Raw genomic sequence first — 26,273 nt, forward strand, 5'->3', positions numbered from 1 at the left:
CCCAAAAAACTTATCTTGCAGGTGAGCTTGCTGCCTCTTGGAGTCTCTTGATCTTGGTATTAACTTTCTCCTCAGTGGATATACCCAAAAAAACAAGGTCAAAGATAGTGTAATACAGTTTTATTATATGTACAGTTAAAAATGAACATACAATCCACTCACATTTTCTGCCCTCAAATGCTATGAGGTATGTTTACAGCATATAAAACAGTAGATGGTTTCTTTGTAAAGATGTTGGATGTACATCCAAATGCAGTTCACATATGAGTGGTTAGAATAAGAACCAGTAAACCAGTTTCTTAAGGCAAACAAGTGTAAAAAGTATTTTGCCCATAAAGAGCGATAGATAACAGTTATAAAATATGCACAAGTTAAAAACAGATATATAAATACCCTAACGCGTTTCAAAGGTTGTCAGTATTCCTTCTTCAGAGGAGTGATTGTAATGTGTCGGTAGCGTTTCTCTTAAATGTGTAGGGCGGCGGCACGCCCTCTGCATCTAATACGCTATCGTGGGTCATGTGGCTGGACGTAATGGGGTAAAGCGTAAGGCCGTGGCTTGTAATGCTCGTATATAGAGGCCTTCTTAATTAGGTTCTATGTGTCAGAGCGTGATCTGGTAGTTAGTATGCGCATGACGTGTGGCTAAAACGTCGTTAACGTTTTGTAGTTCGTGTAAGTGGCATTATGGGATTTGTAGTTTTATCACAGATGACCTGTGCATTAAATAGCGTGCAGGAATATGAATATGTATTTGTCGAAAGAAAAGGCTAAAGTTTTTAAGTATAAATATGGACTTTGAGTATTAAAGATATTACTGAAGATGTGTATTGTACTTAGCCTGTGCTGCGGATAAAGCATACAATTTCTTGTTATAGATATAATCTCAATATCACTGACATCCCAGAGGCAGAACTTTTTTTCACTTTCTGCGATGAGATTTTTGTTTAGTGAAAATGTTTCTGCAGGTCATTTTTAAATAAAATTCAGTTTTAAATTAGGCAGTTACACTAAAGCACCAGTACAATTGCATGTGTTGGTTAACTGGAGAATAAAGCCATTTTTAAAGTTTTATAATATAGAGCAGTAATTGAAAATTGCATTGCAAATCAGCTGCAGACAAAAAAAGAAATTGCAAAATGTCTTTCCTTTTCTCTTTGTTTTACATAGAAGTGTAGTATTAAAAAAGGTGCATTGCTCATACAAACGTCTTAAATTGAGAAAAAACAGCTTTGCCGACTGGGAAAGGCTAGGGGGGCAGTTTTGGAAAAATCCCTGAGTGCCAGTCAACAATCAATGCACTGCTGCTTTGCAGGTCTACTGCATGTTTGACTGTTCACTTCAAACAGCACTTTGTTCTGAATGCACTGTGTTCAAGAAAACTTACACAATGCAGCCAGAGCACAGCTCTGTTTGAAATTTACAGCCTATTGTGGAGCAGTGCTGCAAAGTTAAATCGCTGACAGTTCCTGCATGTGTCCCATTCTTTCTGCAGACATGCTGCATTTTCTGCGATGACATCTCAGATAACTGTATGTTCTGCCTTGGGGACCGACATTAGATTTAATAACAGCCAAAGTACAATCTGATTAGTGTACATACAGTCCTGCTATTTTTTATATTAGATGATTGGATTATTATATAAAATCCAGTGTATTTATGGGTACTTAAACAGGTGGTCTGCATAAATCTATGTACGAGGTCTTTATATAAGGACCGTATTATTATAGGCTAATTTCCTTAGTATGATACTCATGTTGATACTTAATTAGGTAGAGTTTCTTAGCCATCAAAATTTCAAAAGTATGGTGTTATTAATAAATATATAGGATAAATAGTACTTGAGATCATTTATATCTATATTATTAATATTGCTTCAATATAGATATATATATATATACACATATTTAATTATATCATGACAGTCACAGTCATTACATATCTATGGAATGAACCATCATAACTTAGGATACACGTTGTTAATAGTAAGTACATGGGATGACTTTTACTAATGGTAGTTTACACATATAGTAATAATAAATATACATACATATGTAGCTAGATCATGACAGTCACATTTGTTATAAATATATGGAATGAAATAAGTAATTCTACAATGCAGATTGCAATTGTTGTAAGATTATACGTTTTTACTAGTATATGCATTAAACCATTGTTTATAGGTGGGTATATTGCCGCTAGAATGGAAGTGGCTGTAGTGCAGGAATAGTTCTATACCCAATAGTAGAAACACAGAAATGTATTATAACAAGAGGCATGGTTATTATTTATAATTGTAGTTGCCTAACAGTGTTTCTAATCACTTCCGAGTGAAACACAATCTTGATCCTACTCGCCTAAGAGGCACTATACTAGAACATATCAAAGTACCACCTGAAGGAATCAGTAGAGAATTACACCTAAGACGCAGAGAGACACAATGGATTCACAGATTAGATACTATGACCCCAAAAGGTCTTAACAAAGACAAAGAAATAGCTGCATTCCTTACATAAAATACGCCATAGTATCTAGATCGATCTCATCTTATTAATCAAACTACGTCTACGATATATGTAATTCTACAATTCTCATTACATAAACAACAGGCAACTACAATTATAAATATATAATAACCATGCCTCTTGTTATAATACATTACTGTGTTTCTGCTATTGGGTATAGAACTATTCCTGCACTACAGCCACTTCCATTTTAGCAGCAATATACCCACCTATAAACAACTGTTTAATGCGTATACTAGTAAAAACGTATAATCCCACAACAATTGCAATCTACATTGCAGAATTACTTATTTCATTCCATATATTTATAACAAATGTGACTGTCATGATCTAGCTACATATGTATGTATATTTATTATTACTATATGTGTAAACTACCATTAGTAACAGACATCCCATGTACTTATTATTAACAACGTGTATCCTACATTATGATGGTTCATTCCATAGATACAGGGAGTGCAGAATTATTAGGCAAGTTGTATTTTTGAGGATTAATTTTATTATTTAACAACAACCATGTTCTCAATTAACCCAAAAAACTCATTAATATCAAAGCTGAATAGTTTTGGAAGTAGTTTTTAGTTTGTTTTTAGTTATAGCTATTTTAGGGGGATATCTGTGTGTGCAGGTGACTATTACTGTGCATAATTATTAGGCAACTTAACAAAAAACAAATATATACCCATTTCAATTATTTATTTTTACCAGTGAAACCAATATAACATCTCAACATTCACAAATATACATTTCTGACATTCAAAAACAAAAACAAATCAGTGACCAATATAGCCACCTTTCTTTACAAGGACACTCAAAAGCCTGCCATCCATGGATTCTGTCAGTGTTTTGATCTGTTCACCATCAACATTGCGTGCAGCAGCAACCACAGCCTCCCAGACACTGTTCAGAGAGGTGTACTGTTTTCCCTCCTTGTAAATCTCACATTTGATGATGGACCACAGGTTCTCAATGGGGTTCAGATCAGGTGAACAAGGAGGCCATGTCATTAGATTTTCTTCTTTTATACCCTTTCTTGCCAGCCACGCTGTGAAGTACTTGGACGCGTGTGATGGAGCATTGTCCTGCATGAAAATCATGTTTTTCTTGAAGGATGCAGACTTCTTCCTGTACCACTGCTTGAAGAAGGTGTCTTCCAGAAACTGGCAGTAGGACTGGGAGTTGAGCTTGACTCCATCCTCAACCCGAAAAGGCCCCACAAGCTCATCTTTGATGATACTAGCCCAAACCAGTACTCCACCTCCACCTCCACCTTGCTGGCGTCTGAGTCGGACTGGAGCTCTCTGCCCTTTACCAATCCAGCCACGGGCCCATCCATCTGGCCCATTAAGACTCACTCTCATTTCATCAGTCCATAAAACCTTAGAAAAATCAGTCTTGAGATATTTCTTGGCCCAGTCTTGACGTTTCAGCTTGTGTGTCTTGTTCAGTGGTGGTCGTCTTTCAGCCTTTCTTACCTTGGCCATGTCTCTGAGTATTGCACACCTTGTGCTTTTGGGCACTCCAGTGATGTTGCAGCTCTGAAATATGGCATCTTGGCAGCTGCACGCTTGACTTTTCTCAGTTCATGGGCAGTTATTTTGCGCCTTGGTTTTTCCACACGCTTCTTGCGACCCTGTTGACTATTTTGAATGAAACGCTTGATTGTTCGATGATCACGCTTCAGAAGCTTTGCAATTTTAAGAGTGCTGCATCCCTCTGCAAGATAACAGAATTTATGCTTACCTGATAAATTACTTTCTCCAACGGTGTGTCCGGTCCACGGCGTCATCCTTACTTGTGGGATATTCTCTTCCCCAACAGGAAATGGCAAAGAGTCCCAGCAAAGCTGGTCACATGATCCCTCCTAGGCTCCGCCCACCCCAGTCATTCGACCGACGGACAGGAGGAAATATATATAGGAGAAACCATATGATACCGTGGTGACTGTAGTTAGAGAAAATAATTCATCAGACCTGATTAAAAAAACCAGGGCGGGCCGTGGACCGGACACACCGTTGGAGAAAGTAATTTATCAGGTAAGCATAAATTCTGTTTTCTCCAACATTGGTGTGTCCGGTCCACGGCGTCATCCTTACTTGTGGGAACCAATACCAAAGCTTTAGGACACGGATGAAGGGAGGGAGCAAATCAGGTCACCTAAATGGAAGGCACCACGGCTTGCAAAACCTTTCTCCCAAAAATAGCCTCCGAAGAAGCAAAAGTATCAAATTTGTAAAATTTGGCAAAAGTGTGCAGTGAAGACCAAGTCGCTGCCTTACATATCTGGTCAACAGAAGCCTCGTTCTTGAAGGCCCATGTGGAAGCCACAGCCCTAGTGGAGTGAGCTGTGATTCTTTCAGGAGGCTGCCGTCCGGCAGTCTCATAAGCCAATCGGATAATGCTTTTAAGCCAAAAGGAAAGAGGTAGAAGTCGCTTTTTGACCTCTCCTTTTACCAGAATAAACAACAAACAAGGAAGATGTTTGTCTGAAATCTTTAGTAGCCTCTAAATAGAATTTTAGAGCACGGACTACGTCCAAATTGTGTAACAAACATTCCTTCTTTGAAACTGGATTCAGACACAAAGAAGGTACAACTATCTCCTGGTTAATATTTTTGTTGGAAACAACTTTCGGAAGAAAACCAGGCTTAGTACGCAAAACCACCTTATCTGCATGGAACACCAGATAGGGCGGAGAACACTGCAGAGCAGATAACTCTGAAACTCTTCTAGCAGAAGAAATTGCAACCAAAAACAAAACTTTCCAAGATAATAACTTAATATCTACGGAATGTAAGGGTTCAAACGGAACCCCTTGAAGAACTGAAAGAACTAGATTTAGACTCCAGGGAGGAGTCAAAGGTCTGTAAACAGGCTTGATCCTAACCAGAGCCTGAACAAATGCTTGAACATCTGGCACAGCTGCCAGTCTTTTGTGAAGTAAAACAGATAAAGCAGAGATCTGTCCCTTCAGAGAACTTGCAGATAATCCTTTCTCCAAACCTTCTTGTAGAAAGGATAGAATCTTAGGAATTTTTATCTTGTTCCATGGGAATCCTTTAGATTCACACCAACAGATAAATTGTTTCCATATTTTATGGTAAATTTTTCTAGTTACAGGCTTTCTAGCCTGAATCAGAGTATCTATTACAGAATCTGAAAACCCACGCTTTGATAAAATCAAGCGTTCAATCTCCAAGCCGTCAGTTGGAGGGAAACCAGATTCGGATGTTCGAATGGACCCTGAACAAGAAGGTCCTGTCTCAAAGGTAGCTTCCATGGTGGAGCTGATGACATATTCACCAGGTCTGCATACCAAGTCCTGCGTGGCCACGCAGGAGCTATCAAGATCACCGAGGCCCTCTCCTGATTGATCCTGGCTACCAGCCTGGGGATGAGAGGAAACGGTGGGAATACATAAGCTAGGTTGAAGGTCCAAGGTGCTACTAGTGCATCTACTAGGGTCGCCTTTGGATCCCTGGATCTGGACCCGTAGCAAGGAACCTTGAATTTCTGACGAGACGCCATCAGATCCATGTCTGGAATGCCCCATAATTGAGTTATTTGGGCAAAGATTTCCGGATGGAGTTCCCACTCCCCCGGATGGAATGTCTGACGACTCAGAAAATCCGCTTCCCAATTTTCCACTCCTGGGATGTGGATCGCAGACAAGTGGCAGGAGTGATCCTCCGCCCATTGAATTATCTTGGTCACTTCTTTCATCGCCAGGGAAGTCCTTGTTCCCCCCTGATGATTGATATATGCAACGGTCGTCATGTTGTCTGACTGAAACCTTATGAATTTGGCCTTTGCTAGTTGAGGCCAAGCTCTGAGAGCATTGAATATCGCTCTCAGTTCCATAATGTTTATCGGGAGAAGAGACTCTTCCCGAGACCATAGACCCTGAGCTTTCAGGGATTCCCAGACCGCGCCCCAGCCCACTAGGCTGGCGTCGGTCGTGACAATGACCCACTCTGGTCTGCGGAAGCTCATTCCCTGTGACAGATTGTCCAGGGTCAGCCACCAACGGAGTGAATCTCTGGTCTTTTGATCTACTTGAATCGTCTGAGACAAGTCTGTATAATCCCCATTCCACTGTCTGAGCATGCACAGTTGTAATGGTCTTAGATGAATTTGTGCAAAAGGAACTATGTCCATTGTTGCAACCATCAATCCTATTACTTCCATGCACTGCGCTATGGAAGGACGAGGAACAGAATGAAGTACTTGACAAGAGCTTAGAAGTTTTGATTTTCTGACCTCTGTCAGAAAAATCCTCATTTCTAAGGAATCTATTATTGTTCCCAAGAAGGGAACTCTTGTTGACGGGGACAGAGAACTTTTTTCTTTGTTCACCTTCCATCCGTGAGATCTGAGAAAGGCTAGGACGATGTCCGTATGAGCCTTTGCTTTTGACAGGGACGACGCTTGAATCAGGATGTCGTCCAAGTAAGGTACTACTGCAATGCCCCTTGGTCTTAGAACCGCTAGAAGGGACCCTAGTACCTTTGTGAAAATCCTTGGAGCAGTGGCTAATCCAAATGGAAGTGCCACAAACTGGTAATGCTTGTCCAGAAAAGCGAACCTTAGGAACTGATGATGTTCCTTGTGGATAGGAATATGTAGGTACGCATCCTTTAAATCCACGGTAGTCATAAATTGATTTTCCTGGATAGTAGGTAGGATCGTTCGAATAGTTTCCATTTTGAACGATGGTACCCTGAGAAATTTGTTTAGGATCTTTAGATCCAAAATTGGTCTGAATGTTCCCTCTTTTTTGGGAACTATGAACAGATTGGAATAAAATCCCATTGCTTGTTCTCTTATTGGAACTGGATGTATCACTCCCATCTTTAACAGGTCTTCTACACAATGTAAGAATGCCTGTCTCTTTATTTGGTTTGAAGATAATTGAGACCTGTGGAACCTTCCCCTTGGGGGTAGTTCCTTGAATTCAAGGAGATAACCTTGAGAAACTATTTCTAGCGCCCAAGGATCCTGAACATCTCTTGCCCAAGCCTGAGCAAAGAGAGAAAGTCTGCCCCCCACTAGATCCGGTCCCGGATCGGGGGCTATCCCTTCATGCTGTTTTGGTAGCAGTGGTAGGCTTCTTGGCCTGCTTACCCTTGTTCCAGCCTTGCATTGGTTTCCAGGCTGGTTTGGGTTGTGAAGTATTACCCTCTTGCTTAGAGTATACAGAATTAGAGACTGGTCCGTTTCTGCGAAAGGGACGAAAATTAGGCTTATTATTAGCCTTAAAAGACCTATCCTGTGGGAGGGCGTGGCCCTTTCCCCCAGTGATGTCTGAAATAATCTCTTTCAAATCAGGTCCAAATAATGTTTTACCTTTGAAAGGAATGTTAAGCAATTTTGTCTTGGAAGACACATCCGCTGACCAAGACTTTAGCCAAAGCACTCTGCGCGCCACGACAGCAAACCCTGAATTTTTCGCCGCTAATCTAGCTAATTGCAAAGCGGCATCAAAAACAAAAGTTAGCCAATTTAAGTGCTTGAACTCTGTCCATAACCTCCTCATACGAAGATTCTTTACTGAGCGATTTTTCTAGTTCCTCGAACCAGAAACACGCTGCCGTAGTGACAGGAACAATGCATGAAATTGGTTGTAGAAGGTAACCTTGCTGTACAAAAATCTTTTTAAGCAAACCCTCTAATTTCTTATCCATAGGATCTTTGAAAGCACAACTATCTTCGATAGGAATAGTAGTGTGTTTGTTTAGAGTAGAAACCGCCCCCTCGACCTTGGGGACTGTCTGCCATAAGTCCTTTCTGGGGTCGACTATAGGAAATAATTTCTTAAATATAGGGGGGGGGAACAAAAGGTATGCCGGGCCTTTCCCACTCTATATTTACTATGTCCGCCACCCGCTTGGGTATAGGAAAAGCGTCGGGGGGCACCGGAACCTCTAGGAACTTGTCCATCTTACATAATTTCTCTGGAATGACCAAATTGTCACAATCATCCAGAGTAGATAACACCTCCTTAAGCAGTGCGCGGAGATGTTCTAATTTAAATTTAAATGTCACAACATCAGGTTCAGCTTGATGAGAAATTTTTCCTGAATCTGAAATTTCTCCATCAGACAAAACCTCCCTCATGGCCCCTTGAGATTGGTGTGAGGGTATGTCAGAACAGTTATCATCAGCGTCCTCTTGCTCTTCAGAGTTTAAAACAGAGCAATCACGCTTTCTCTGATAAGTAGGCATTTTGGATAAAAGATTTGCTATGGAGTTATCCATTACAGCCGTTAATTGTTGCATGGTAATAAGTATTGGCGCACTAGATGTACTAGGGGCCTCCTGTGTGGGCATAACTGGTGTAGACACAGTAGGGGATGATGTAGTATCATGTTTACTCCCCTCATTTGAGGAATCATCTTGGGCAATATCATTATCTGTTGCATTACTGTCCTTACTTTGTTTGGACGCTATGGCACAATTATCACATAAATTTAAATGGGGAGACACATTGGCTTTCATACATATAAAACATAGCTTATCTGATGGTACAGACATGTTAAACAGGCTTAAACTTGTCAACAAAGCACAAAAAAAGTTTTAAAATAAAACCGTTACTGTCACTTTAAATTTCAAACTGAAAACACTTTATTACTGAATATGTGAAAAAGTATGAAGGAATTGTTCAAAATTCACCAAAATTTCACCACAGTGTCTTAAAGCATTAAAAGTATTGCACACCAAATTTCAGAGCTTTAACCCTTAAATTAACGGAACCGGAGCCATTTTTACATTTAACCCCTATACAGTCCCAGAATGAGGCTCTGTCTATAACTAGAAAGGCCCCCATCTGAAAAAGGTGTCCAACACAGTGCCTGCCGTTTTTCTAAACGTTCCCCAAGATTATAATACCAATAATTAGTTAGAATCTGCATAATATGCCTAGTAAAGCAATTGTTTTAGCCCAGAAAAATGTCTACCAGTTTTTAAGCCCTTTTTGAAGCCCTTTATTCTTTTATGTTTAACTAAGAAAATGGCTTACCGGTCCCCATGAGGGGAAATGACAGCCTTCCAGCATTACATGGTCTTGTTAGAAATATGGCTAGTCATACCTTAAGCAGAAAAGACTGCTAACTGTTTCCCCCAACTGAAGTTACTTCATCTCAACAGTCCTGTGTGGAAACAGCAATCGATTTTAGTTACTGTCTGCTAAAATCATCTTCCTCTTACAAACAGAAATCTTCATCCTTTTCTGTTTCAGAGTAAATAGTACATACCAGCACTATTTTAAAATAACAAACACTTGATAGAAGAATAAAACTACATTTAAACACCAAAAAACTCTTAACCATCTCCGTGGAGATGTTGCCTGTGCAACGGCAAAGAGAATGACTGAGGTGGGCGGAGCCTAGGAGGGATCATGTGACCAGCTTTGCTGGGACTCTTTGCCATTTCCTGTTGGGGAAGAGAATATCCCACAAGGATGACGCCGTGGACCGGACACACCAATGTTGGAGAAATCTCACTATTTTTGACTTTTCTGAGCCTGTCAAGTCCTTCTTTTGACCCATTTTGCCAAAGGAAAGGAAGTTGCCTAATAATTATGCACACCTGATATAGGGTGTTGATGTCATTAGACCACACCCCTTCTCATTACAGAGATGCACGTCACCTAATATGCTTAATTGGTAGTAGGCTTTCTAGCCTATACAGCTTGGAGTAAGACAACATGCATAAAGAGGATGATGTGGTCAAAATACTAATTTGCCTAATAATTCTGCACTCCCTGTATGTAATGACTGTGACTGTCATGATATAATTATATATATATATATATATATATATATATATATATATATATATATATATATATATATATATATATATATATATATATATATATATATATAATTTTGATGGCAAAAAAACTCTACCTAATTAAGTATCAACATGAGTATCATACTAAGGAAATTAGCCTATAATATTACGGTCCTCATATAAAGACCTTGTACATAGATTTATGCAGACCACTTGTTTAAGTACACATAAATACACTGGATTGGATATAATAATCCAATCATCTAATATCAAAAATAGCAGGACTGTATGTACACTAATCAGATTGTACTTTGGCTGTGATTAAATCTAATGTCAGTGATATTGAGATTATATCTATAACAAGAAATTGTATGCCTTATCCGCAGCACAGGCTAAGAATACACATCTTCAGTAATATCTTTAATACTCAAAGTCCATATTTATACTTAAAAACTTTAGCCTTTTCTTTCGACAAATACATATTCATATTCCCGCACGCTATTTAATGCACAGGTCATCTGTGATAAAACTACAAATCCCATGACGCCACTTACACAAAGAACTACAAAACGTAACAACGTTTTAGCCACACGTCATGTGCATACTAACTACCAGATCACGCTCTGACACATAGAGCCTAATTAAGAAGGCCAGCGATTTAACTTTGCAGCACTGCTCCACAATAGGCTGTAAATTTCAAACAGAGCTGTGCTCTGGCTGCATTGTGTAAGTTTTCTTGAACACAGTGCATTCAGAACAAAGTGCTGTTTGAAGTGAACAGTCAAACATGCAGTAGACCTGCAAAGCAGCAGTGCATTGATTGTTGACTGTCACTCAGGGATTTTTCCAAAACTGCCCCCCTAGCCTTTCCCAGTCGGCAAAGCTGTTTTTTCTCAATTTAAGACGTTTGTATGAGCAATGCACCTTTTTTAATACTACACTTCTATGTAAAACAAAGAGAAAAGGAAAGACATTTTGCAATTTCTTTTTTTGTCTGCAGCTGATTTGCAATGCAATTTTCAATTACTGCTCTATATTATAAAACTTTAAAAATGGCTTTATTCTCCAGTTAACCAACACATGCAATTGTACTGGTGCTTTAGTGTAACTGCCTAATTTAAAACTGAATTTTATTTAAAAATGACCTGCAGAAACATTTTCACTAAACAAAAATCTCATCGCAGAAAGTGAAAAAAAGTTCTGCCTCTGGGATGTCGGTGATATTGAGATTATATCTATAACAAGAAATTGTATGCTTTATCCGCAGCACAGGCTAAGTACAATACACATCTTCAGTAATATCTTTAATACTCAAAGTCCATATTTATACTTAAAAACTTTAGCCTTTTCTTTCGACAAATACATATTCATATTCCTGCACGCTATTTAATGCACAGGTCATCTGTGATAAAACTACAAATCCCATAATGCCACTTACACGAACTACAAAACGTTAACGACGTTTTAGCCACACGTCATGCGCATACTAACTACCAGATCACGCTCTGACACATAGAACCTAATTAAGAAGGCCTCTATATACGAGCATTACAAGCCACGGCCTTACGCTTTACCCCATTACGTCTGGCGTAATTAAGGGTATTTATATATCTGTTTTTAACTCGTGCATATTTTATAACTGATCTAGCGCTCTTTATGGGCAAAATACTTTTTACACTTGTTTGCCATAAGAAACTGGTTTACCGGTTCTTATTCTAACCACTCATATGTGAACTGCATTTGGATGTACATCTGACATGTTTACAAATAAACCATCTACTGTTTTATATGCTGTAAACATACCTCATAGCATTTGAGGGCAGAAAATGTGAGTGGATTGTATGTTCATTTTTAACTGTACATATAATAAAACTGAATTACACCATCTTTGACCTCTTGTTTTTTTGGGTATATCCATGGAGGAGAAAGTCAATACCAAGATCAAGAGGGGGGGCGGAGCAAACTGCAGAGCTGATAGGAAGTGCTCTAGAGCAGCTCCTGGGCCCAGGATCTTAATTTAGGGGTCTTTACACACTTTATTGTGATCTTTTTAAACCCTGAACCTATGTGGATAGATCTAAGAACTGATAGTGTGTTTCTGTGAACTCTTAGGGGTCCGGAGAGACTATACCAGCTTACCACCACTGTTGTACGTTGTGGGGCTGGGAGTGAGAGCCGCCATCTTGCAGACCTCTAGCCGTCTTCTACACTCACAGACAGCTGTACACCTACTTCATGTACAAATTAACATCATTTTTGAAGCTCCCCACGAGATCCCTTCATATAGTATCCCGATAATCGAGTTTGGGCTTATGCTTATTCCATCTACTCGCAACCTAAACCTCACAACGCATTCACGAAGGTGCAGACAGTGAGCGCAGTAACTTCAAATTCAGAAATAGCAGCGGCAAAGACAAAAGCTCACACTGCCTGCATAGTGACCTAATCTATGTACCTAGTTTGCTGATAGGAGTCACGGAAGTAACCTTTGAAGCAACGACAGCAGTATTACCAACTTCTCCAAAAGAAAAATGGCGGCCATCGATGATTGGGAGTCAATAGCTCTGAGCCTTATTGAGTCTTCCTACCGGTTCCTAGAGACACAGCTGATCAAGATCTTTGCCGCGGCATCTTGTAACTGTAGCCCACCTACTCTGCTGACACCAATGCAAGGAGTTTACAATACTGGGGAAGACAAACTGCTCATAACAACCGGCGAATCTAGTGGTAGTGCAGAGACCCTGCTCCATGATACAAAGCCGTACCAGCGGATTCAGGCCGAAATCGGGAAGAGCGCAGACCAGTGGGTACCTTATTTCTTACCTGATGCTGGGAATCCCTGCTCTTCAAGTGCTCACTGCGGTCCGGGAACACCACTAGAACTGAATCAGTGGAGCGTCATTCAGCGGCGCTACCTGCGCACTTCAGAGAAGCCCCTGCACGAACCCCAGAACATTTGCGATAACAACATGAACAGTCCACAGATTACTCACTCAGAACTGCTCATGGTATTTCTTTCGCGCTGGCCTGGAGCCATGGTGTGGCGGATCAGCTCCCTCCTCCGTAAGTTTCAACAGGCTGTAGAACATTGTCAAGTTTGGCGAGTAGGAGTAGGTTGATTCCGTTCAGTTAAGAAGAGCAGTTGCTAATGCTGCACTGAACTCTAACACAGTAATCCTTCTCAGATCTCAGTCGCAACTTTTTTTCTTTGTTTTGTTGCTCTTTTTTTTTTTTGCAGCTGCCATATGATTAGTATTCTCATGTTTTAAGGCTCTCCCTTAGTTTAACGTTTTATTCCGTTTCTAATTACCTTTATCACACTGTGGCCTGGCACCTACATAAACTTCACAGTGTAGCTGTACTTCTGCTTCCCATCATCTAACTGTTTACCATGATTTTTTATTTTAAACAGAAATGGTTCAATATGAATATAGTAGGTGACCATATCACTCACATGCCTAGTCCTTATAAGGTGCAGATTAAGAATACTGTGTTATATTGTGGTGTTATGTATAGGTGCCATTCTCCAGGCCTCAGTTTGCTACAGTGTGTTTTTGCCAACTCTTGTATATTCACAATTGAGCTTGGTTCCTTTGAACTAATTATCAAATATCTCCTTCCTTGTCCTTGGATGTATGTTTCCTTTGCTGTGCGGGGCCATGTGAGAAGGGCATAGGGCCCATGCCCGGTCTCCAGGTCTCTACTAAGGGGATGGGAAATATATGATTTCCAACTAAGATACAATTACCCTTATGCTTCGTTTTCTGCCAGTAGGAAAACATATGACAAAACAATTGCTCCAATTGAAGTAGCACCACAAACACACTCTACAAGTCTGCAATTTCCATTATCAACAGTTAAGTACTCTGGTTTCCACAGTTGTGACATGCAGGACCTGTGTAGCAGACCAGTCGTATCTATTATGGTGGAATCACCCTTAAACATCCCTTAGTTAATCTACAGTAGCTGCATAACATTAACATCAGACTTCATATTTCTATCATAAGATGTTTATACACATATTAAGCTCTTCGCCTTCTTAGAAAATTTTTTGCACCTTACAGCACACTAAAATGCTAACTTCACTCAAGTACTGCCTGCCTAGTACTTATAAAGCATATAAGAACCTACTTAAATATTTCCACTCAATTGTTATTGCAGGTTACCACTGCGCACCTAACTTTAGGATTATCATAAGACAAATACTTTAATTTCTGTCCGCAATCTATATGGCATATATGTATAGCTAACAATTACCCCTTATATAATCCCCTAGCTTTTCATTAGTATTGCCATAGTAAATTTCCTGTATCCCTAGAGGCCATGGACTGGAGCTTCCCTGTTAGGTTCTGCTTTTCATACTTCATTTACCGTCTTACCCCTCACCTCCCCCCCCCCCCTACAATAATAATGAGCCCCCTATTTTAGAGGGACCAAAAAAGCGGTTTGTCTCGTCTATACCGCACCCTAATTTTAGCCTGTTCTCCCATAAAATATCACAGCGATGAATCAATTTACCCTTTTGAGATCAGCAGGACTGATCATTACAACCTACTAATTATATTTGCAACCTTATCTCAGCCCCTGGGTGCCTTTAGTCATGGGGGTGGATCTATCGCTTCATAATAGATTCTCTATACCTTTTCAGGGAGTGTATATTATATTATTATATTGCCTCATATCATATTATATAAAATATTATATTCTACATTAGGCACTATTTTCTTTGCTTATAATTGTTATAAAAAGAGGTTCTAGCTTTACCTGTACAATTCCATATTTGTGGTTCTGAAAATCTTTTTGTTCAACTAACTTCGCAATGTTGCAATTCGCACAATGTCAATCTTAATGTTTATTGTACATGAGCTTGTTTTTGTACCTGTTGAAAACCTCAATAAAAATTCAATAAAAAAAAAATAAAAAAAAATACCAAGATCAAGAGACTCCAAGAGGCAGCAAGCTCACCTGCAAGAGAAGTTTTTTGGGACATCTTCATTGCAAGAAACCTATTCCCACATACTCCAAGAGACAGATGAGATTAAAAGAGAACAACTACCAGTTTACCGGAACAATCTACCATTGATATACCCCCCCAGTGCGGCACACTTTCCTCATCAGATTGAGGTAGTTTCTGGTAAGGGTATCCATTACTATTTACCACCACTAGGAATCAACTTGCTACACACTACTCCAGAATTGGTATGTATGACACACAACGTAACTCGAAAAAATTTTTGGAGTCCAAATCATGTCTGGAGGTGACACACTCGCGTCACTAACGACGCAACCCTGTGTAATCCCCTGCGTCAACTATGACACCGGAAAACAGAATTTATGCTTACCTGATAAAATCCAACGGTGTGTCCAGTCCACGGCGTCATTCATTACTTGTGGGAATTGTTCTCCCCCACAGGGAAAGGCAAGGAGAGCACACAGCAAGAGCTGTCCATATAGCTCCCCCTCTGGCTCCGCCCCCCAGTCATTCGACCGACGGTTAGGAGAAAAAGGAGAAACTATAGGGTGCCGTGGTGACTGTAGTGTATAAAGAAAAAAATGTTCAACCTGATTAAAAAAACCAGGGCGGGCCATGGACCGGACACACCGTTGGAGAAAGTAATTTATCAGGTAAGCATAAATTCTGTTTTCTCCAACATTGGTGTGTCCGGTCCACGGCGTCATCCATTACTTGTGGGAACCAATACCAAAGCTTTAGGACATGGATGAAGGGAGGGAGCAAATCAGGTTACCTAAACAGAAGGCACCACGGCTTGCAAAACCTTTCTCCCAAAAATAGCCTCCGAAGAAGCAAAAGTATCAAATAGAATTTGGCAAAAGTGTGCAGAGAAGACCAAGTCGCTGCCTTACATATCTGGTCAACAGAAGCCTCGTTCTTATAGGCCCATGTGGAAGCCACAGCCCTAGTAGAGTGAGCTGTGATACGGTCAGGAGGCTGCCGTCCGGCAGTCTCATAAGCCAAGCGGATAATGCTTTTCAGCCAGAAAGAGAGAGAGGTAGCAGTAGCTTTTTGACCTCTCCTCTTACCAGAGTAAACGACAAACAAGGACGAGGTTTGTCTAAAATCTTTTGTTGCTTCTAAATAGAACTTTAAAGCACGAACAACATCTAAATTGTGTAACAAACGTTCCTTCTTTGAAACTGGATTCGGACACAAAGGAACAACTATTTCCTGGTTGATGTTCTCGTTGGAAACAACTTTTGGAAGAAAACCAGGCTTAGTACGCAAAACAACCTTATCTGAAGGTAACACCAGATAGGGTGGATCACACTGCAAAGCAGATAATTCAGAAACTCTTCTAGCAGAAGAAATAGCAACCAAAAACAGAACTTTCCAAGATAGTAACTTAATATCTATGGAATGTAAAGGTTCAAACGGAACCCCTTGAAGAACTGAAAGAACTAAATTTAGACTCCAAGGAGGAGTCATGGGTCTGTAAACAGGCTTGATTCTAACCAAAGCCTGAACAAAAGCTTGTACATCTGGCAAAGCTGCCAGTCGTTTGTGCAACAAGACGGATAATGCAGAAATCTGTCCTTTTAGAGAACTAGCTGACAATCCTTTATCCAAACCTTCTTGGAGAAAGGAGAGAATCTTTGGAATTTTAATCTTACTCCAGGAGAATCCTTTGGATTCACACCAACAGATATATTTTTTCCATATTTTATGGTAAATCCTTCTAGTTACAGGTTTTCTGGCTTGGACCAGAGTATCAATCACAGAATTTGAAAACCCACGCTTGGATAAAATCAAGCGTTCAATTTCCAAGCAGTCAGCTGCAGAGAAACTAGATTGGGATGTTCGAATGGACCTTGTACTAGAAGGTCCTGTCTCAAAGGTAGCTTCCATGGTGGAGCCGATGACATATTCACCAGGTCTGCATACCAAGTCCTGCGTGGCCACGCAGGAGCTATCAGAATCACAGAGGCCTTCTCCTGTTTGATCCTGGCTATGAGCCTGGGGAGGAGAGGAAACGGTGGAAACACATATGCTAGGTTGAACGACCAAGACGCCACTAATGCATCCACTAGAGTCGCCTTGGGATCCCTGGATCTGGACCCATAGCAAGGAATCTTGAAGTTCTGATGGGACGCCATTAGATCCATGTCTGGAATGCCCCATAATTGGGTTAACTGAGCAAAGACCTCCGGATGGAGTTCCCACTCCCCCGGATGGAAAGTCTGACGACTCAAATAGTCCGCCTCCCAGTTGTCTACTCCTGGGATGTGAATAGCAGATAGATGGCAGGAGTGATTCTCTGCCCATTGGATTATCTTGGTTACTTCCTTCATCGCTAGGGAACTCTTTGTTCCCCCCTGATGATTGATGTAAGCAACAGTCGTTATGTTGTCCGACTGAAATCTTATGAACCTGGCTTCCGCTAGCTGAGGCCAAGCCAGGAGCGCATTGAATATAGCTCTTAGTTCCAAAATGTTTATCGGGAGAAGCGACTCTTCCCGCGACCATAGGCCCTGAGCTTTCAGAGAGTCCCAGACCGCGCCCCACCCCAAGAGGCTGGCGTCGGTCGTGACGATGACCCACTCCGGTCTGCGGAAACTCATTCCCTGAGACAGGTGATCCTGGGTCAACCACCAGAGAAGTGAGTCCCTGGTTACCTGGTCTACTTGAATTTGGGGAGGCAAGTCTGTATAGTCCCCATTCCACTGATTGAGCATGCACAGCTGTAATGGTCTTAGATGAATTCGAGCAAAAGGAACCACATCCATTGCTGCGACCATTAGTCCTATTACTTCCATGCATTGAGCTATGGAGAGTTGAGGAATAGAGTGAAGAACTCAACAAGCTTTTAGAAGCTTGGTCTTTCTGACGTCTGTGAGAAAGATCTTCATTTCCACAGAATCTATTATTGTTCCCAGAAAAGGAACCCTTGTGGACGGTGACAGTGAACTTTTTTCTATGTTCACTTTCCACCCGTGAGATCTGAGAAAAGCCAACACAATGTCTGTATGAGCCCTCGCTTTGGAAAGAGACGACGCTTGGATTAGGATGTCGTCTAGATAAGGTGCTACAGCGATGCCCCTCGGTCTTAGGACCGCTAGAAGGGACCCTAGCACCTTTGTGAAAATTCTGGGAGCGGTGGCTAAACCGAATGGAAGAGCCACAAACTGGTAATGTTTGTCCAGAAAGGCGAACCTCAGGAACTGATGAGATTTGTGGATTGGGATATGCAGATACGCATCCTTCAGATCCACGGTAGTCAAAAATTGACCCTGCTGGATTGTTGGTAAGATTGTCTGAATGGTTTCCTTCTTGAAGGATGGAACTCTGAGGAACTTGTTTAATATCTTTAAATCCAGAATTGGCCTGAAAGTTCCCTCTTTTTTGGGAACGACAAACAGATTTGAGCAAAACCCTAGACCTTGTTCCCCGGAGGGGACTGGGTTTATCACTCCCATCTTTGATAGGTCTCTTACACAATGTAAGAATGCCTGTTTCTTTATCTGGTCTGAAGATAAGCGAGACAGGTGGAACCTTCCCTTTGGAGGAAGTCCCTTGAATTCTAACAGGTATCCCTTGGAAACTCTCTCTAGTGCCCAGGGATCCAGAACATCTCTTGCCCAAGCCTGAGCGAAGAGAGATAGTCTGCCCCCTACCAGATCCGGTCCCGGATCGGGGGCTACCCCTTCATGCTGTCTTGGTAGCAGCAGCAGGTTTCTTGGTTTGTTTACCCTTGTTCCAGCCTTGCATGGGCTTCCAAGCAGGTATGGGCTGGGCCGCATTACCTTCTTGTCTAGCGGCAGTGGAGTTATTAGCCGGTCCGTTCCTGAAATTGCGAAAGGATTAGACTTGTTCTTAGCCTTAAAAGGGCTATCCTGTGGGAGGGCATGGCCCTTACCCCCAGTGATGTCTGAAATAATTTCCTTCAATTCCGGCCCAAAAAGGGTCTTACCCTTGAAAGGAATATTCAGTAACTTAGTCTTGGACGACACGTCTGCCGACCAGGATTTTAGCCAAAGCGCTCTCCGCGCTACTATAGCAAAACCTGAGCTTTTCACCGCCAATTTCGTTATTTGAAAGGCGGCATCCAATATAAAGGAATTAGCTAACTTTAATGCGTGAATTCTGTCCATGACTTCTTCATAGGAAGTCTCTTTCTGGAGCGACCTTTCTAGTTCTTCGAACCAAAAGGACGCCGCTGAAGTGACCGTAATAACACACGTAGCTGGTTGAAGGATGAACCCTTGCTGAACAAAAATCTTTTTAAGCAATCCTTCCAATTTTTTATCCATAGGATCTTTGAAAGCGCAGCTGTCCTCTATAGGAATAGTTGTGCGCTTCGCTAGTGTTGAAACAGCTCCCTCAACCTTCGGGACCGTTTGCCATGCGTCCCTTCTAGGGTCTACTATGGGAAACATTTTCTTAAATATAGGAGGTGGGGCAAAGGGTACACCTGGCTTCTCCCACTCCTTTTCCACTATGTTCGCTACCCTCTTAGGTATTGGAAAAGCGTCGTCGTGCACTGGGACCTCTAAAAATTTGTCCAATTTGCACAACTTCTCTGGTACTACCATGGAATCACAGTCATCCAGAGTAGCTAATACCTCCTTAAGCAAAGCGCGGAGATGTTCTAGCTTAAACTTAAATGCCACTAGATCAGGTTCTGCCTGTTGAGAAATTTTTCCTGAGTCTGAAATTTCACCCTAAGACAGCCCTTCCCTCACAGCCAATTCCGATTGATGTGAGGGTAAAATAGATAAGGCATCGTCAGCGTCTGATTGTTTATCCTTTTTATCTGTATTTAAAACTGAACAATCACGCTTTCTCTGAAAAACTGGCAGTTTGGATAAAAGATTTGCTATAGAATTATCCACTACTGCTGATAATTGTTGCATAGAAATAAGCACTGGCGCGCTAGGTGTCGCCTGCGCGGGCAAAGCTGGTGTAGACACAGAAGGAGAGGATGTAGAGCTATCCCCACTACCTTCATTAGATAAATCATCTTGGGCAACATTATGAAAAATAACAGAGCTGTCCTGATTTTGTTTGGACGCTATGGCGCAATTATCACAAACACTCGAAGGGGGAACCACATTTGTCTCTATACACACAGAACATAGGTTATCTGATGGAACAGACACGTTAAACAGATTTAGGCAGGCAAGCAATGCAATAAAAACTATTTTAAACAAAAACGTTACTGTCTCTTTAAATAATAAAATGACACATTTATTTCTGAATGTTCAAAAAAACTATGAAGGCAATATCCGATTTTTCTGAAATTTGGACCCCAGTGTCTTAATGCTTAGAAAGTATTGCACAGCAAATATGGAGAATCTAGCTCTTAAAACAAGCAAACCGGAGCTAATTGTTGGATTTAACCGTTTTTACACACCACAATCCCAGCTACAGCCTTGCTGCAGCTTTTTACCTTCCTTAGGGGTCACCATTCACAGAAAAAAGCCTTTTGGAGTCACTTTCTGAACCACAGGACCCTCTCACATGAATCTGCATGCACTGCCTTGAAATTCAACTGCACAGCTGAAGTGCCAAAATGAGGCTTCCTCCCTCAGCACACTAGAGTGAAGGGGCCTTCCTGACTAGATTTAGGTGTCTAAAACAAGCCAGATCAATAAAAAACGTTCCCAAGTGTATGTGAGCTTATAAAATATTTCAAATGGTATAATATTGTAATAAAAACCAATCGATTTAGCCCCTAACAGTGTCTACCAGCATAAAAAAACAAAAAGGGGAAGCCTGTTATCTTTTTTGCTGAGGTGAAAGAAAAATGGCTTACCATTTCCCCTGAGGGGAAAAATGACTATCATCTAGCATTAGCCTGTGTTGTTAGAAGGAGACTAGTCATACCTGAAGCAGATGAGTCTGCAAACTGTTACCCCCAACTGAAGTTCTCTTGTTTCAACAGTCCTGCGTGGCAACAGTAATGGATTTTAGTTACTTGTGCTAAAATCATAGCCCTCTTAAACAGAAATATTCATCACTTTTCTGTTATAGAGTAAATAGTACAAGCCAGCACTATTTTAAAATAACAAACTCTTGATAGAAGAATAAAAAACTACAACTAACACCACAAACTCCTCGCCATCCCCGTGGTAGATGCTACTTGTTCAGAGCGGCAAGGAGAATGACTGGGGGGCGGAGCCAGAGGGGGAGCTATATGGACAGCTCTTGCTGTGTGCTCTCCTTGCCTTTCCCTGTGGGGGAGAACATTTCCCACAAGTAATGGATGACGCCGTGGACCGGACACACCAATGTTGGAGAAATGACAAACTTGTGTCAATGGACGTGCCCTTTTCACGCCAAAAAATTCTCGAACCAAGAATGATGCAATAAAGTGTGGCATTTAGCGTACCGCGAGCCTAAGACAGCCCGCAAATTAAAACAAGTAGTCAATTGAAAAAAAGACTAAACCCCAGGTAAAAAAAATATTTCATCAATATTAATTTTCCCAAATATGAAACTGACAATCTGCAAAAGGAATACATGAACCTGACTCATGGCAAATATAAGTACAATACATATATTTAGAACTTTATATAAATGCATAAAGTGCCACACCATAGCTGAAGTGTCTTAAGAAATAAAAACATACTTACCTAAAGACACCCATCCCCATATAGCAGATAGCCAAACCAGTACTGAAACAGTTATCAGTAGAGGTAATGGTATATGAGAGTATATCGTCGATCTGAAAAAGGAGGTAGGAGATAAATCTCTACGACCGATAACAGAGAACCTATGAAATAGACCCCCGGTAGGAAAATCACTGCATTAATAGGTAATACTCTCTACGTCCCTCTGACATTCGCTGTAGTCAGAGGAATCGGGCTTCAAAATGCTTAGAAGCACATGTCAACGTAGAAATCTTAGCACAAACTTACTTCATCACCTCCATAGGAGGCAAAGTTTGTAAAACTGAATTGTGGGTGTGGTGAGGGGTGTATTTATAGTCATTTTAAGGTAACTTTGACCCTCCTGGTAGGATTGTATATCCCATATGTTACTAGCTCATGGACTCTTGCCAATTACATGAAATATATATATATATATATATATATATATATATATAAACACACGGATTGTCATTGGCTCACCCATGTGTTCAGTTAGAAACCAGAAGTGCATTGCTGCTCCTTCAACAAATGGTTGTAAGAGAATAAAGCAAATTTGATAATAGAAGTAAATTGGAAAGGTGTTTAAATTTGTATGTTCAACCTAAATCAAGAAAGAAAAATTTTGGGTTTTATGTCCCTTTAAAAGCGTAAATGGGAAGCCAAAACTATACAACGGCACAAAAACAGGCACAATAGAAAATAAAGAGAAAACAAAATACAGCAGAAAAAAATAAAACAAAGTGATGTCAATGATGGGCAGACTACATGGCAGAGAGCCTTTGCTCCGGCCTGGGATAGGGAGGCTGACTACGAACACCCGAGAGGCTCCGCTGTGCAGATGCTAAATGGGAGTGTCAGAGGGGAGAGGCCCATACGGTCTTCTGATGACAACTGCTGCTAAAAAGAGGCAAAGTGTCAGACACTTCAAGAACGACATTGTACACAAAGCCATCACTCTGGCATTGGTAACACCTGTTTAACATTGCTGCAGTGAGAAAAATAGCAAGTCTGCTGTCACTATCACAACGATTGTGGGGACAATCCCTGGACAAAGATAACCTTAGCTAGTCATCTGAGAAAAAAAAAAAAACTTCTAAAAGAAGAGAAAAAAAAGCAGAGTTTACCTAGTTCAATTGTAGGGAAACACCCCCACGCCCCACCCCCTCCAACATTTTAGGAATATCACATTGTTTAAAACAGTTCAGGAGGGTTTCCCAAACTAATTGACCAATAGAAGTCTTTAATGGCTTAAAAAAGAAAACCAAGGACCCAGTAACAACTATGGAAATACACATATTTATGAGATAGATTATGAGTTAACATCGCTATGTCTGTAGCTTTAATTCTCTCTGTAAAACACTTCCCTAACATTTTTTTTTATATTTTTACTATTAAAATCACTTTAAAATATAAGTATACCAGGGTTCCACATAATACGGTGTGGGAAACCTAATTTAGTTTCTTAATATTTTTAGAAGAGATTAAGTCTACATACTGGTGTAGAACACTAGATTAAATAGAGGAAGCAGTTATTGAGCTCTACAGTTCATGAGTGGGTTAGGGAAGTCCTTTATTTATTTGAACCCGTCACGTTTATCCAGAAAAAACAAACAAACAAAAAAACATTATTTAAGAACTTACCTGATAAATTCAGGGATATACATTCCTACTAGGAGGGGCCAAAGTTTCCCAAACCTCAAAATGCCTATAAATACACCTCCCACCTCACTCACACCTTAGTTTAACGAACAGCCAAAAAGTGAGGTGTATAAAAAGGAATAAAAAGCATAGAAAAAGAGGAACTAGGGAAAAAAAAAAAGTGCTTTATACAAAAAAAAAAATCTCACAAAAAATAGGGTGGGTCTCATGGACTCTTGCCACTATGAAAGAAATTAATTTATCAGGTAAGTTCTTACATTAATTAGGTTATCTTTCATGTAAGTGGAAAGAGTCCATGAGATAGTGACGCATGAGCTACAATACCCATGACGTGGAAAAAACTAAGGTGGGAGTGAGGTGGGAGGTGTATTTATAGGCATTTTGAGGTTTGGGAAACTTTGCCACCTCCTGGTAGGAATGTATATCCCATACGTCAGTAGCTCATGGACTCTTGCCAATTACATGAAAGAAATTGATATTACCTTGCTCACAATATAGAGAAAACTTATATACTCTTCACACTCACAAATTCCTTTAACTAAAGATCACAAAATCTCTAAACAAAAGACCAAATAATCTGACAAAGAATTTCCTAGTTACATATAACCTCTCTTTCCACTTCTGCAAACTTTCTTGTAAGAAACATAACCAGCTTTAAGATAGTTCTTACCAAGCAGCTTCTGAAGGGCTGGCGGTGTAGGTGATGAAAGTATATGATTGGAAGGTTGACGTTGCCCTTTTGGAGGTAGTTGGAAGTAGGGGCTATGAGGTGACTTGTATGCATCTGCAACAAAAATAAACTTTGTGAGATATGGAGGAGGCAGAGTAAGAAAATGAGCACAAAAATGTAAGAGATAAAATTTACAATAAAAAAAAACTAAATTTATGCTTACCTGATAAATTTATTTCTTTTTTTTGACAATTGAGCACATGAATTTAGGCTGTTAAAATGAAGTCCTGCATTTTTTGTACTGATTTTTCCCAATGTCTCAATTCTAATGTCTAGTTAATTGCCATGTGATGCTCAATCCTCATCAATACTTGCTATAACTCTTAATGTAGTCCGACTGGAACCTGATAAACTGGACCGAAGCTACATAAGAGTTCAGCTGATTTTCTTCATTACAAATTCATCTTGAACTCCTACTACTCTGCCCTTAATCTCCACAAGCAACACTACTTCTCTACTCTTATTTCTAATCTTTCTTCAAACCCAAAACGTCTGTTCTCCATTTTCAATACTCTCCTCCGCCCTCCCCCACTTCCTAATACAACTTCTCTGTCAGCTCAAGACTTTGCCAGTCACTTCATTAACAAAATTGACTCCATCAAATATGAAATCAGCTCTCAACATAATTCCATTCTCTCCCCCCTCAAATGCTCTCACTCAACCACAACCCTCATAACCTGAAACTTAGTTCATTCTCCCCTGTTACTGAGGAAGAAGTTTCGGCACTTATATTACGCTCTCACCTCACTACCTGTCCCCTTGACCCTATCCCCTCACAGCTACTCCCCTCCCTCTCTGCTACCCTTACCCCTATACTAACACACATTTTCAACCTCTCCCTCAGCACTGGTACATTTTCCTCATCGCTGAAACATGCGCTGGTCACACCTATCCTCAAAAAACCTTCCCTTGATCCTACCTCCCCATCCAACTACCGCCCTATTTCCCTCCTCCCTCTTGCTTCAAAGCTTCTCGAAAAACTAGTATATGCACGCCTATCCCATTTCCTTACGTTAAACTCCCTTCTTGACCCGCTGCAAACTGGATTTCGTCCCCATCACTCCACAGAGACAGCTATTGTTAAGGTCACCAACGACCTTCTTACAGCTAAATCAAAAGGCCACTTCTCTCTGCTTATCCTCCTTGATCTGTCCGCAGCCTTTGACACTGTTGACCACCCTCATTTGCTCCAAACCCTCCAATCCTTCGGCATCTGTGAAACAGCCCTTTCGTGGCTCTCTTCCTACCTATACCTTCAGTGTAGCCTTCTCTGGGGCCTCCTCTGCCCCGTCACCACTTTCTGTCGGAGTACTGCAAGGCTCTGTCCTCGGTCCCCTTCTCTTCTCAATCTATACATCATCACTAGGTTCCCTAATGAAATCCCACGGTTTCCAGTATCATTTGTATGCCGATGACACCCAAATCTACTTCTCTGCACCAGACCTATCTCCTTCCTTGCTAACCCGTGTCACTAACTGTCTTTCTCATATCTCTTCCTGGATGTCCTCCCACTACCTCAAGCTAAATCTCTCCAAAACTGAGCTCCTCATTTTCCCCCCTTCTTCCAAAATCTCCACCCCCAATATCTCTATAACTGTCGACAACTCCATCATTTCCCCTACCCCGCATGCCCGATGTCTCGGGGTCACATTTGACTCAGATCTTTCCTTCACTCCTCACATTCAGTCCTTGGCTAAAGCCTGCCGCTTCCACCTTAAAAACATCTCTAAAATTAGACACTTCCTTACACAAGACACAACTAAGATTTTAATCCACTCTCTCATTCTTTCCTGCCTTGATTACTGCAACTCTGTCCTCTCTGGTTTCCCCACCTGCCGCCTAGCTCCTTTACAATCCATAATGAATGCCTCTGCCAGACTCATCTTCCTTACACGTCGCTCTTCATCTGCTGCACCTCTCTGCCAATCCCTTCACTGGCTTCCTCTTGCCTC

The 26,273-nt window shown here is 40.9% G+C and overlaps 1 protein-coding gene across 1 annotated transcript in view; it reads right to left on the reverse strand.

Annotated features, from left to right (window-relative positions):
- The window catches only part of DOT1L (DOT1 like histone lysine methyltransferase), a 742,223-nt gene that overhangs the window by 306,767 nt on the left and 409,183 nt on the right, over nucleotides 1-26,273 (reverse strand). The window contains exon 11 of the mRNA XM_053700101.1: nucleotides 24,262-24,375. Coding sequence (XP_053556076.1) covers nucleotides 24,262-24,375 — 114 coding nt within the window. The remainder of the gene's footprint in view (nucleotides 1-24,261; nucleotides 24,376-26,273) is intronic.

Source organism: Bombina bombina, chromosome 2, assembly GCF_027579735.1.
Source record: "Bombina bombina isolate aBomBom1 chromosome 2, aBomBom1.pri, whole genome shotgun sequence".
In the NCBI taxonomy this organism is placed as follows: Eukaryota; Metazoa; Chordata; class Amphibia; order Anura; family Bombinatoridae; genus Bombina; species Bombina bombina.